This window comes from Colius striatus, chromosome 8, assembly GCF_028858725.1.
Source record: "Colius striatus isolate bColStr4 chromosome 8, bColStr4.1.hap1, whole genome shotgun sequence".
In the NCBI taxonomy this organism is placed as follows: domain Eukaryota; kingdom Metazoa; phylum Chordata; class Aves; order Coliiformes; family Coliidae; genus Colius; species Colius striatus.
Window position 1 is genome coordinate 2,791,275 of NC_084766.1, and position 13,610 is coordinate 2,804,884.

The window sequence follows — 13,610 nt, forward strand, 5'->3', positions numbered from 1 at the left end:
TTTGGCACCGTTCTGGATGTGGCTGTAATTGCACCGGAGCAAATACCTGCTCCGACTTCTGCGCGAGATTAAATGTGCCCAATTGGGCGTAAAAGAGCAATGGAAACGCAGAGCTGCTGCTTTGGCTTTGTTAGAGGCTTTGCTCCTTTTTGCTCTGACACTGTGACACTAGGTTCTGGCTTTCCCTTAAACCAGGGAGGTTTGGGGAACGTGAGTTTGGAGCTTTGGCTTGCAAAGCCGAAGGGAGGATGTTCCTGTCCGGCACCGCTGCTGCCCCGACAGTGAGGACCAGCCCTCAGGCTCTCAGTAGCCTGGGACCTCCAGGATCAGCTCCTGAGGATTTAACACTTTTCTTCTTGGAGTTTTGAGTATTTGCCATAGATTTCAAGCTCAGAGGACTGGTGAAGGTCCCACCAGGGGAGCCTCTGTGGCTTTTAACAGAGGGAACATGAGGTCTGAGTTGGATCCTAACTAATGTCACCGTGTCAGACTAAAGGAGCACGTCAGCTTGCAAAACCTGGTCTCACCCTGTGCCAGCTGGATGTGAAATGGTAAAGATTTGCTTAAAAACCTCATGCTTTCTTTTTCTTTTTACTAGTTTAGCCGTTTTCCCTCTTGCCATATAAACGCAATTATAAGCAAGTAAAAAAGCCTTTTTTCAAGCTGACTGTGCTGCCTTTTAATTCTGCACGAAAACACAACTGCTCCCTATGCCCTGCCCAACAGGCAGTTAAATAAACAGGCCCAGGTGGACAAAACTGCCAGTTTGAATTCTTCTTTATTTCATTTTCTTTCCAATTAGCTGGCTTATCCAGGGAACACGTGTCCAGCTCCTGCCAGCTCGCTCACGCTCAGCCCTTTCCCCACGGAGTTTCTCGGTGCAGCTGCAGAGCAGCCCTGGCAGCATCCTTGCAGTGCTCTCGGGGAGGACAACATCTTTCAGTCCATTGCCAGGAGATGAGCCTCTGCTCCTCTGCCTTTGCCTCTTCCTAAGTGGAGGTCCAGCTCCCAGAGCTGCCTGAGGAAGCCGGAGTTGGGGCAGATGCCTCTGTGTGAGCGCACGGTGTGAATGGCCTCAGCCAGGGACATTCCTTCACAGATCATTAAGAATGCCAGGACCAGGGTTGCAGATCGACTGATTCCCATGGCACAGTGAACTAGTACCTTGCCTGGAGAAAAGGAGAGAGAAGGAGAGATGCAGTTATGCCAGGAGGTCAAATGGTGGGAGTTACCGTGCTGGAGCAGAGGTGGAAGTGGTGCTGGATCATGGGGCTGAGCACTCAGGCTCTGCTCAGCCCTGCAGAGCTGACCTAGTGCAGAGCTGGTTGGGGAACAGGGAGGGTTTTGTGGCTGGGGACAGAAAATTCCTACTTGTGTTCCATGGTTGTGTGTTTGGGCTTAGCTGCCAGCCTGATACCATGCCCTCAGCCCTGCTGCCCAGCCTGCCATCCATGCTGGTCCCTGCTTGCACACACGGGGTTTTGGGAGTGATGTGCTTTGCTGGCAAAGCTTCAAGTCTTCCTACTTGAAGGCTATGCCATGGGAAGCAGCCTTGGCAGGTTACTTAATACCAGAGGGCTTGGAAACTTGGGGTTTCAAATGTGCAGTGCTCAGGAGTGCTCGCTGCTGTTACAGGAACACCCCTGGTTCTACACAAGCCCCTTCTTTCTTCTTTGCTCAGGGCAGTAATGCTTTCAGAGGGTGCTGACTGCTGCCCAGAGTGAGAGGAAAATGGGTGTTCCCATTAAGAAGAGCTCCTGTCTGTACCTGCCATTTGCACCAGCTTACTTGTGGGTTGGAATTTCTGTAGCCAGCCCTGTACATCTGTAGTCACTGTCCTTCCCTAATGCTTCTGTCTTCCCTTCTGCATTAGGTGATTACTGGAAAGGCAATTTAAGGACACATGTGGAGTTCTCCAGAGATTTCAGTGTGAGGTGTGCACCTTCATTAAGAATTCATCAAGAGTAATATGGTGAGTCCTTCTGCATTGCTGTGAGTGAGCCTCGGGAAAGACCTTCCAGGGATCCCTGAGTGTAGCTCCCTCCTTCCCTCTGCTCTGCTTTGGTGGGGTTTTTTTCCTGCTGTGATCACACACAGCAGCAGCCTGAGAAATGCAGTTCTGTATCACAACTGCTTCCCAGGTTTCTAATGTGTGTCTTCAACCCGTGCTGGAAGGAGAGAAAGCTTTTTTAAGTGGTCTTACGTGAAATCAGAAGAAACTTTGTCTAAAGGATGGATTGCTTGCACGTGGAGAAACTCAGGCTCCTAGTTGCCCCTCTCTGGGTGTGAACAGAGAGCTCATTCTGGAATCTGATAACTTACATCTTATACATGTTGTAAAATGCTTCAGCCTGGACAACAATGGTCGGGATCCACCGAGGAATTCTGAACTGGGGACAAAGAAGTTCTGTTGTTCTACTCAATTACAGCCCTGCCTGATAGTTTGCAAACTCTTGTCCTTTGCTGCAGTCAGACCTAGGCTTCCCACAGAGACCATGGCTCAGCAATTGGGCGTTATTAAAGTCGTAATTAGCATTAGATTTGTACTTCTGACCACCCAAGGGGCTGCTCTCCCTGTCTCCCATGAAGGCAGCTGGAAAAAAAGGCCGTATCTTTTTAGCACAACCATTTCAGCACATTTCCTCACTGGACATCTTCACAAGTTGGAAAGAAAACTCTCTGCATGTTTTTTTCTTAAAGTTCTAATTGTTTTCAGACTGCCACCTTTGTGGTGGTCTGGTTACTGATAGTGTGGCTGTGCAGAACACCGTTGAACACCGCCACAGAAAGAGATCGAAATCGGTGAAAACAATCCCGTGTCGCTTGTTTTCCCTTGGAGCTGGGATAAAGCATCTTGGGTGCTGCTTCCCAGTAAAATATAAGGAGGGGTGGAGAGGATGAACAGCTTTTTCAAGGCTTATTCCTTGTTTTGTTTGTGCTTACAAGCATCTCAATTTCTCTATTACCAGGGAGCGAGACAAAAATATCCTTGTTGGATGCTGAGCCTCGATCTGGCCAAAAACCTCAGACTGATTGCCCTCATCTCCCCGAGTGTTAATTCTGGGTACTTATGTGCCCAGTTTTTAATCTTCAATCCCCTTTTGGTGTGTGACAGGGTGTTTATTTAGCACCCCTTCCAGTTCTAAGGATGATGCCATGGCCACGTGCTCATGGAGCTCAGCGCGTGTGGTAAAGAGCTTGCTCCGGCCAGCAGGTTGAAAGAAGTTTTGAATTCCACAATGTATGTGACACGGGCACCTTTCATTATCCTGGCATGAGAAATCTGAGCTCAGCCCTAAAGATAGACATGTCTTCAGTAGAAATAAAGGGACAAATACAGTCTCCAAGGAAGCGGCTTTTGAAAACAGCTCTGGCGACAGCAGGCTCGGGCTGGGCGTTGCAGCCGGTGGGGGAAGGCACAGAGAGGTTTTTCCAGTCTCGTGGCAGATTTGCAGAATTAGGAGATCAAGTGATTGCCATTTGTGTTTTCCCATTCAGATACAGCTTCACAGAGTTTACTGAGATGCTGGTGCCATTATTCAAGTTAAATGACACCCATTGTGGAGCCAACTCCGTGGGGCTTCTTGGACGCGGAGTCCTGCTTTCGATGGGAACGTGGAGAGCTGCCTTGCACCCTGTTCTAAAAGATACTGCTCATTTCAGTATTCACTAGGTTTCTGGTTTTCAATTCAGTATTCACTAGGTTTCTGGTTTTCAATGTGCTGCACTATCATTAGCCCTCACACCAACCCTGTGGGGTGTGTATGCTGTGTCATCTTTCCCAGAGGAGACGCCTCAGACCCAAGTTACCCAGGTCTGAGACTTTGAGAGGATTGTAGAGGCCTCTGGGGCACAGTTGGAGAAGTGCTGCTGATTGGGCTGAGTCCAAAAGGTTGTTGGAAAAACCCCACTTGGATGGCTTGCAGTGGGCCTAACTGCAGTGTAGTGTCAGGGACTGGGGATGCTCACCCTAGTGCACACCCCAGGTAACAGAAGCCACAGAGAAGCAAGTTCTGAAACTGCTTTTTTGGGGGGGTTTTGTGACAAGGTCTAAGCTACCAGCACTCTGCAAATAACAGGGAAAGAAATAATGGTTATGGTCTGAACTACACCCAGACATGGGGTGGGGGAAACTGAGCAGAAACCAACCAGAAAGAGATGATGTTGGGGTCAGATCTGATTCTGAATCACTAAATCTTTTGAAATTCAATCTAATTATGGTCAGAAATGGGATGGGGGACGGGACACTTGCAGTTTTGAACCTCATTCCTGCAAAAGCGTTCTTGGGTCTCTTTATTTTTCCCACACACAGATGGAGCCAAGGCAGAAGCCTTGGAGAAGACTTTGCCTCACCTGCAGCGTGGAGCAGATGAGCAGGGGTGTGGATGGCTGGCTGAGGTGTTTTTTGTGCACAGAAAGCAGAACCCGTTCCAGCCTGCTTCTACTGACTGGCTGCCTGATACCTGACGCTGTGACTGCAGGGAGGAGGTGGCAGGACACACTGAATCTTCTCTGGCTTATCTACACTTGAAAAGAGTCCTCCTAGATCACCAACTGGCTTTAAAAGGTGTCTCAGCACAAACATGGCCAAGCCCCAACTACTGACCTTGGACCTAATCTGCATGGCTCTCCAATACCCTTGTTCCCATGAGGATGCAGGTGTGTTATCTCTTCTACATGAGCAGTATCTGTTCCCTGTTGCTTGCTGCTGCTTCACCGTGCACAGAAGCCATGAGAAATGCTGCTATGTTGACAAAAAACCTGATGGTTTGTCACAGATAAATCAGTCATGTGAAATGATGCCGTTAATGTAAAATTGCTCTAATGGAAGCAGATTTTCATTTACTCTCAGGTCATTTGTTACCAAACACGCTGAGTGTTAAACCTGAGGCAGGAACCAGAAGCTGTGTTGCTGCTTGGCTCTGTTTAGAGGCTTGTCTCTGAGCAGTGGCTGTAACTCTGAGCCCACCATGATATGCAGCATTTGGCTGCTGCCTGGAGCATGTCTGTGCCATGGGGACTGACTGCAGTGGGCTTGCTAATGGCACATGGCATCAGCCTCTGACCAGAACAGCCAAGGTGCAGCCTCCCAGCACTCAGGCTGGGATTCCCAGGTGATTGCTGGAGCACAGCCTGGGAAAGCAGCACGGCAGAGGCAGCCACGGTGCTTGCCACTCTCACAGGGTGGGCAAGGAGGCTGTAACCACATCTTCTGTACCACAGAATCCGTGCCACAAGCTGACATCCTCTGATTCTCCTTGTTTTAACACGCAGTGCAGAGAGAGGTTGGACTGATCCCACATCAGAGGGCCATGTTGCAACCTTCTCTGGGAGCGTGTAACAGGATCCCCCAGGAATAATGGGATTAACTGAGGAGAAGTGGGGGCACTTAGCTTCTGGCACTATTAAATCTTGCAATCCTCCTTGGAAATGTTGCACTGCACATCTCAAGCTACTTTTTTTTGCAGTGGCAGACAATGAGTGTCATCTGGCTGGGATTTGTGCAGAACAATGCCACTTGGTTTTTAACAGCGGATTATGGGTATTATATCCAGCTCACGCCTGCTCCAACTCCACTGACATCAAAGGCTTTGAACTAGGGATAAAGTTGGTACATTCAACTTTGTTGGCCAAATTTCAAGTTGGGAAATTCAATGTTGATGAACAGATCAGTCATTAAAACACATAATATCTCATTGTCCTCTTGCTACTCGTCATTAACCCAGCTGCATGTCCTGAACTAGCCCTTGCTTTCTTGCAGGATGGGTTCAGTCTGCCTTAAGGCCAGGCTCCAGCTCCCTCACCCAGAGCAAACACCCTGCTGCCCTTGCTCCATTGAATCCAGTGGAACTGTGCTGCTCACCAGGAGGAGAGCTCAGCTGGACTGGTGGGTCCCAGGGGCTCTTCCCTCTCCACCATGGTTTTCTCATCTCCTGTCATGTCTTAGCCACACTCCTGTAGCCAGGTGCACAATCCATCTCCTTGATTAATCAAGTGTCTGTTTTGTCACAGCTGAAACCAGCAAGAAGCCTACAGGGAGCTTAAATGGTGGCGTGGCCCTTCTGCCCACCCCTCCTGGAACAGGTAAGGGCTGTCCTCTGGTGCAGAGCGGGAGCTCAAACTGATGCATATGACATCCCTACGGCAGAGTCAGGAGAAAGGACCCTCTTCTCCTAAGGTAAGCCTCTTTCATAACCACCACCACCACCAAGAAGGCAGCAGAGAGAGCCTGGCCTTTGCTTTGCTCTGGTGAAGTGGATGAAGGGACATGCTTTTGGGAGCATTTGCCGTGTCAGGAAGTTAAGGGGTGACCTAAACCTGCCATTTTTAAACATGTAGAGATCAATAAAGGAGAAGGCCTCTGTTTGAGAGTCTTTCTTTTTGCATGGTGTAAGTCTAATAGTTTTCATGGCACTCTTTTGTCTGTGCTCCCGAGTTCTCTTTCCTCCCCTCTTCTGCCAGACTCTCCCAAAGCCTGCTGGTTGACGCTTCGGTTGAGAGAAATGTGAATTGCAGAGACGGCCAGGGAAAGGGGCAAGACTGATGTTCAAGGTGTTGTCCCATGAGCATGAGGGAGAAGGGCAGTGCATCCTTTTTCCTTGCAGATTGTGCATGTGCTTGCTCTTGGCTGAGCCTTCACAAACAGCTCTGTTACGTGGGCAAAGGAAGAGCAGGGCTGTGCTGAAGGAAGGGCAGCCAGGGAAGCAGGGTTCATAAAATAACACTTACACGGCATTGCTGCATTTCTTAACCTGTACCACAAAGGTGACAAAGCCAGTCATTCAGGGTGTGATCTGGCCACTGTGACAGGAGCACAGTTTCCAGCGAGGGGCACATGAGTGCACGCTCCCCTGCCTCTTTTTGCTCGTGCTCTGGCATCTGGGTTTGAAGAACTTGCCTTAAAGATGAATTCCTTACATCACTAAAGACCTGCTGTGTTCAGCTGAGGTACAAACCTGGACTAAGTCTGTCCATGCTGTTTTCTAGGCTTCTGGTGTAAAGCATGAGAATTTTCCTTCAAGCCTGATGGGAGTAGCAGCTCTTACTTGGTTCTAATGAGAGTTGGAGTCATAGTTTTAAATATGTTTGTGCCTCATATAGTCTGAACTTTGACTTATCCTCCCAGGTGGAAAAGATCATTTAATTCCATTAAAAAAAAGGAAGAGAAAGGTGTTGAATTTGCTAGTAATAGTGAAGCAGCACTTTTAAATGACTCCTCCATCAAACAGGAGTACCTCATTACGTCCTGAATTTAAGATGAACAGGCCTCTTGTCACCTGGTATAATTTTTTACTCGGCATCGCTGCTTATAATAAATGCCCTTTTTTACCCCTCTCCTTTCTAAATGATGTGAGCAACAATCCCCTCCCTGTCTCATCCCCGCACAGGTCATGGGTATTTAGCTGCTAAATTTCTGTGCCTCAGGAAATTATGCTTCCAGAACATCTTGTTTATATATTTTCTAAACTGTTGCACTTTCCTTAAAATGATGAATGTCAGCAACAGCTGCACTGTATACGATTGAATTTCACCTTGTCCCTGTTCCCAGAACCCTCCTTCCATATGGAGTTGAGTAAAGCAATATCTGAAAGCCTGGGAGTAGGGATAAATCTGCACTCTGGACATGATGAGTTCATTGTGTTTGCCTTGAGCCCTGACTTCTTCTGCATTCATAACTTTCAATATTTGGGCGTCTGTCTTGCACAGCACTGGTTTTGTTTGCTTTTGTGGCCACCACGATTCATCTGTTGTTTTCTGTCTTTTGTCAATTGATTTAGGGCTTTCCCCCCACCCCATCCTACTCAGGCATGAAGAGATTTTAGAGTTTGGCTTTCTCTGGACCACCACCAATAATGACTTCAGTTGCAAATAGCTTGTGCTGTGATAGAAGTGGGTGCAGGTCCAAATTCCCCAGATAACATTACTGGGTTGGAAATCCAAACCCCGAGTTTTAGAAAGGCAAACACTTTGTAATGGGCTAGGTGAAGCCCTCCAAAGAGCAGTAAATGCTGAGGCATCCAGCTCAGATCCCCAAAACACTCTTTTCAGTTACTGCTTCTCCCTTTCCCAGCTTGCAGGGTGTGCATCAGGTCTTTAGCTGCGTATGGCAGAGCTGAGTAGTTAGTATTTTAGGACCCTCCTTGACCCTAGAGCTCACCATGATGCAAACAAAACCAGTTTGTTGGGTGTGTAACTGTTCTCTTAAGAAATCACTCATTTTTGAGTATCTATATAGTTCTGTGGCACAGTGGAGACTTGCTATTTGTCCCTAATAGTTGTGTTCTCCCACTAGCACCAGGCCTCTGGAATTGCACCTGGCCCGTGCTTAGTGAGTCCAAGGATTTTGTGAGTTATCTTGCATGACACAATCTCCTGGCTGATGGTGGGTGGCACTTAAGGTTCTCTTCTAGACAATTGCTTCCCAGTGAGTCCTTGTAGGACTTGCACAGATTGCAGCATTACAGGGGATTCTTAATCAAGTATGATGCTTACCTGTGTCTTTTACCCCATCCCAGCTTTTATTTTAAACCCCATCACTGATTTGTAAAGATCAAGTGTCCCTGCCTTCCTACCAGGTCAGAGTGTCCCTATAGGTAACAAAGGATAGTTGCTATTATGTCTTCTGCTAGTGAGTAGCACTGGGCACTGAGCAAGCCTCTTTGAAAGCCTGTTGAGTGCATCCTTCCCTGTGTCAGGGTAGCTCCCACTTGCTGTGAGAGTTCTGGAGGCACTTGGTTCAGTGATGCTGCTTGGTTTGGGTGTCTCCATTCTTACCCACACCTGCAGGTAGATGGTTTATGCCAAACACTACCTGATAACCTGCCCCACTTGACCCTGTTGCAGATCACCTGCAATACACACACGGGTGGTCTCGTTACCTCTTGGGGAATTCAGTGCTGCTCTTATGTATCGAGCAACTGGGTAGAAGAACACGCTGAGGTCAAAGTTTGGGTTGTCCTCTGCTTCTACTCCGTAGTAGTCCACGTGCAGGTCTTTGTAGAACTTGGGTCCAGTGTTGATGTGGAACCTCCCAGCAGCAGCGTCCACAACGTGGGAGATGCCCATTTGGCTCAGCCGGGCTCTGTCACGAGCCACATACCTGGAGGAAGGACAGTGGGTTATAACCTGCTTGGAAGGTTTCCAACCCCACCTGGACACGTTCCTGTGCCCCCTGAGCGAGGGGAACCTGCTTTAGCAGCGGGTTGGGCCGGAGCAGCTCGCCAGGGCCCTTTTAGCACCCACCATGCTGTGAGCCAGATCTCGGGGGCAATAAGGTGGGGGTTAAGAGTTGCATTAACACCTTCAACCCTGTGTCTTACAGGTCTCCCACGTAGAGGTTTGGCCAGACTTGATCCACGTGTGCCGTGGGGGAGCCGTGTGTGCAGAGCCAGCGCCGCAGCTGCTCCAGGGACGTGGCGGCCTCAGCCCGGCCCTCGGCGCTCCTCAGCTTGGGCCGCAGCAAGGCCCTGCTGCACCGGTGCTCGCAGGCCATCCTGAAACGCGGAGGGCAGGCATCCATCACCACCCAGAGACATTCTTCTAGTCACCCTCTCTTCCTCCCACCTTCCCTTGCCCCCTCACAGTTACAGCAACAAGCTGACGGGTGTGTTTGTACCCGTCTCGCAGCAGAGGCCATGGCGGCGCTTGGAACACTGCTGTAATCCCAGTGACAGTCCAGTGGCTCACACAGTCCCATGTTCTGGTTCAGACAATGATTTCAAAGCATTTGCTTCTGAAATGAGGCTTTACATTGCTATGGCAAACAGGAAGCAAAATTCCTTGCAAAGTACTAAGCTCAGTGCCTCAGTAGACTTATTTTGACCTGGCTGCTCTACTCTTCTTTCCATATGTGTCAAACAGTGGATTAAAACATCATGGCTATACTTTTAAACACTCTTTTTCACAAGAAGTGGGAAACTAGACACTATTACTACAGCAGTGAAACAGCCCAGTCCTCAGTATGGCAGCACAAGAGTTCTGCTTTGCAGTGGAAAGAGGTAATGCTATGGAAAACGTCCTGTGTAAATGTGGGTGTAGAAACAAGCTCCAAGTTTGGTATGGTATGTTAAACTTTTCCCTTTACCATGGAACTAGGATTTTTACATTATGTGATTTGTGGTTTAGAATCTGATCAACAAATTGAGCTGAGCTGAGTAGTATTGGTCATGAGAAACCTTGTCCACTGGTTGGCAGGGAGAACTGTGTAAGGAGTATCTTGGCTCATTCCACCAGCCATACTCGTCCTCATGACAAATATGGTAGAAAAAGGTCTCTGAAACGTCCACAGAAGTGAAGGAGGGAAGCAGTGACTGTTGTGTCAGGGTTAGGCTGCAGAGTGTTGCCCAGAAGCCACCCATCTGCCATGCACTGTGGGTCATTTGCCTTGCCATCCAGCTGCCAAGAAGGGCCCTCTTGTTACTTCAGTGCACCTTCCTCTGCCACCTCCACAGGCAGCCTTGTTCTCCCGAATACAGTAAGTTTTCACCAAATAACGATGTTCCCAGGATGATCTTGTATTGTTTGTGTTACAAAGAGCTCCACAGTGGAATGTGCTCCCCTCCCAAGTATGCATATCTCCTCCACTGTCAGCTTCTACTGTGAAAACAAAAGCAGATGCTCTTGCCCATTTGGGATGGCTTTATGCAAGAGGAGGCATGGAGGAATTCCCATATGGGAATGAGCATCTCCCATCGATTTTTCATAGCTTCTTTGCCACTGGCCACCTCAGTGCCCACTGTGCCAGGTCTGCTGACCTCAGACACCAGCGTGACTTCCCTGGTCCCACGCAGGAGATGTGCAGCAGCAATGGGACTTGCATTTCCCGTGTCCTGACCACGGGGCCATCTGCCAGTTCATTAAGTACTTTCAAGAATAACAGCCTCCTCCAATCCTTCCCACCTCATAATATCTGCAGCAAATGTTCCCCTTTTCTGATGCATCTCATTCCTTGTGATGTGGCTAATGACCACTCAAGGGCATTTCTCACTCCCCATAAAGTTGCTTTCAACGGTTCTGAGGTTTTTTCCTATTCAGTACTGCCTGTTATCCCTTCCTCTCACCCTCTGCACTGGAGAAATACTTTGATTTCCATATTACCTAGCCTCAGAGGGCTGAAGGCTGCTGTCAGCCTTGCTCTCCTAAGCCTCACAGGAGCAGAGAGTTTTGGGCACTGCCCGCACGCCCTGGTATCCTCGTGGCATTCAGCCCACTGTTAAGATGGGGAAGGATGGGCAGCAAGTCACTCACACAACCCTTCTGGGAGCTGTGCTTTCCAGGTCCATAACTCTGTCCCTGTAAGAGCTGGGCAGCTAACTCTGGAGTAGAGCACACCTTAGGAGGAGTGCTGCCTCAGAGATGGGGTTCTTTTTCCTTCAGGTCGTCTCTGTAGAAGGGAACCTACTGCATGGGTTTGGCAAAAGAAGGTAGTGTGCGCTACGTGGGTATCAAAGCTGTGGACTAATGGTCTTGATAAGATGTGTGTGCATCTTCAGAATTCATTCCAAGATGACTTTCAGCTTGTGCTCACGTTGATCTTGTGTTACAGCTAAGGAGTTTACTCCTGTCGACACACAGACTTGAGCTGCTGACACTGTGCACAAAGCTGATCCCATCTGCATTCTAGGCACATCTTCTTTTTTCAACTGGAGAACACCATCAGTTCCTGTAAACTCCATATCCAAGGCAAAGGAAGGGCTGGGGTTCAAATTTCAAACGTAAAGTAATTGGAACTAACAGGCTGTGAATGATTCAAAAGCAAAGAAGTCTCTGAAGGTCTGTCCAACTACTATGTTGAATAACAAACACACTGAAAAGAAGAACAAGCTTTCCATGGAAAAATTACAGACAGGGAAACAAGGCAGCTGCTTCTCTGAATACATGGCTGCTGGGTTCTAGCAGACTAATGTCTCAACTCACTGAATTTATACCTGCAAGTGTCATTTGAAACACACACCTTGAAAGAGAACAACGCCGTGATTAAAGTGTTGTGTCGTGTTTTATGAGGAGCATGAATAGATTAGAGCAAATTAATGTGTGAAAGGGAAACGATTATATGCAATAATGTGGTGGTTCTTCACTTTAAAAGCATGTTTGCAATGACTCTTAGCTCAGCTCCTCTGTGTTCCCATTCTGTGGTGGGTCTGTGTGTGTAATGTGTGCCGTATGAATGAAGGATGCTGCTTTAAATGCTGGTTTCTGAGTGATGCTCCCATGAGATGCTCCTGCTCTGTGCCCTGCTGGAGCTGTGTTGTAGTCAGAATTCAGTCACAGAGGACAAGTGTAACCATTGCATTGAGGTGAGTCTTACTACAACCCTGATTGCATCTGAAAGGTGTCTCAGAATGGTCCTTGACTGTGACTAGCAGAATTGCCATCCCAGAGGCCTGTTGCACTGTAGAAGGTGATTCTGGTGATCTAGAATCAGACACAGGCTGTGTCACCATGCTGTGGTGCAGCTGGAGGCATCTTGCTGGAAACCTAGTTGTGGCTCTGCTACAGGAGCGACCCAGTCAGTGGTGTCTTAGACGTGGACTATCCCAGGCAGAAAGGGAAGTGGTGCTGAGAGAGGTCCCTGAGAGGTCCCAGAGTGTATCTCCTTCCTGACTGTTGAGGCTTCCTCTCTTCCCAGCAGTGAGTGCCCTGGTGGGCTGTGTATACTGCCGATGCTTTGGTTGTTTCTCAGTTAATCCAGCGACTAAACTTTATGCATAACAGGATTAACGCTGTTCAGTGCCATGCCAAGGAGAAGGCATTTAGAGACAGGTATCCTTTGGCAGGTGTCTCAGTCCTTAGAAACACATGCCACCTCTTGTCCAGTTTCTCCAACACCATCATCTTTAATTAAATGAGAAACCCAAACTCAAAAGTTGATGTCATTGGGCAGCTGGGCGTTAGTTGGTCCGAGATCCAGCGGAGAGGATGGTGTGAAAGCTGAGATAGGGCAGCATAAAACCCTGCAGCATGGTGCTGTGCAAAGTTAGGAGGAAAAATCAGCTTCTTTTCTAGCAGAAAGCCTTTATATCCTCTCCCTTTCTTGCCTTTACCTGTGCCAAGATAAAGGAGGGGTTGGAGTATAATGTAAGGACGCCGATGCTCTTGTTGCTGTGATGCATTGAATAGTTTAATCTTCCCAGGCATTTGTGCTGGCTTTTTAGAACATAGCCATCTTCCTCTGGCTACAGGGAAACTACTTCATAGTCTTTAAGTCCTGAAAACAAAATGCTCTGCCTCCTGTTTTTCTCTCAAGCTGCTACATGCTGCAACCTTGTCATCTCGTTGAAGATACCAACCAGACTGCACTTGAAACAGGCTCATTTGTGGTGGTAAGAGACCAGCCCAAAGCCCAGGGCTTGGCCCAAGTAGGTGGTGTCAAGTTCATGCCTATTCCAAAGCCACCAACATTCCTCAGCAAGCCTGTCCCTTGGAAAGATTCCTCTGAGATAACACACGTTTGAGAGTGAAGTTGGTGTTGCCACATCACAGTGACAAGTATTGCTGTCATCGTTCTTCCTTCAGTGGTGTTTAACCCAACAGTCTCTCTGGAGCCCTAATTCACCAGTGGCTGGGAGTGCAAGGGGACAGAGATGGGCTAAACCTGGCACAACTGTGGC

The 13,610-nt window shown here is 48.4% G+C and overlaps 1 protein-coding gene across 1 annotated transcript; it reads right to left on the minus strand.

Annotated features, from left to right (window-relative positions):
* Positions 1–939: 939 nt before the first annotated feature.
* On the minus strand, positions 940–9,493 carry LOC104563232 (dual specificity protein phosphatase 13B-like). Its single transcript, XM_010209618.2, has 3 exons — positions 9,321–9,493; positions 8,880–9,100; positions 940–1,169 (listed from the first exon to the last, which is right to left on the minus strand). The coding sequence occupies exons 1-3, from the start codon at positions 9,491–9,493 to the stop codon at positions 940–942; spliced, it is 624 nt and encodes a 207-aa protein (XP_010207920.1).
* Positions 9,494–13,610: the final 4,117 nt, after the last annotated feature.

Bases quoted from the DNA above. Each gene is read 5' to 3' on its own strand.
- LOC104563232 (XM_010209618.2), bottom strand. From the start codon at position 9,493: ATGGCCTGCGAGCACCGGTGCAGCAGGGCCTTGCTGCGGCCCAAGCTG. The intron at 9,101-9,320 runs GTAAGACACAGG...TCCTTCCTCCAG, and splicing joins AACCTCTACGTGGGAGACCT to GTATGTGGCTCGTGACAGAG. The intron at 1,170-8,879 runs GTAACGAGACCA...CCTTTTCTCCAG, and splicing joins AGCACTGAATTCCCCAAGAG to GCAAGGTACTAGTTCACTGT.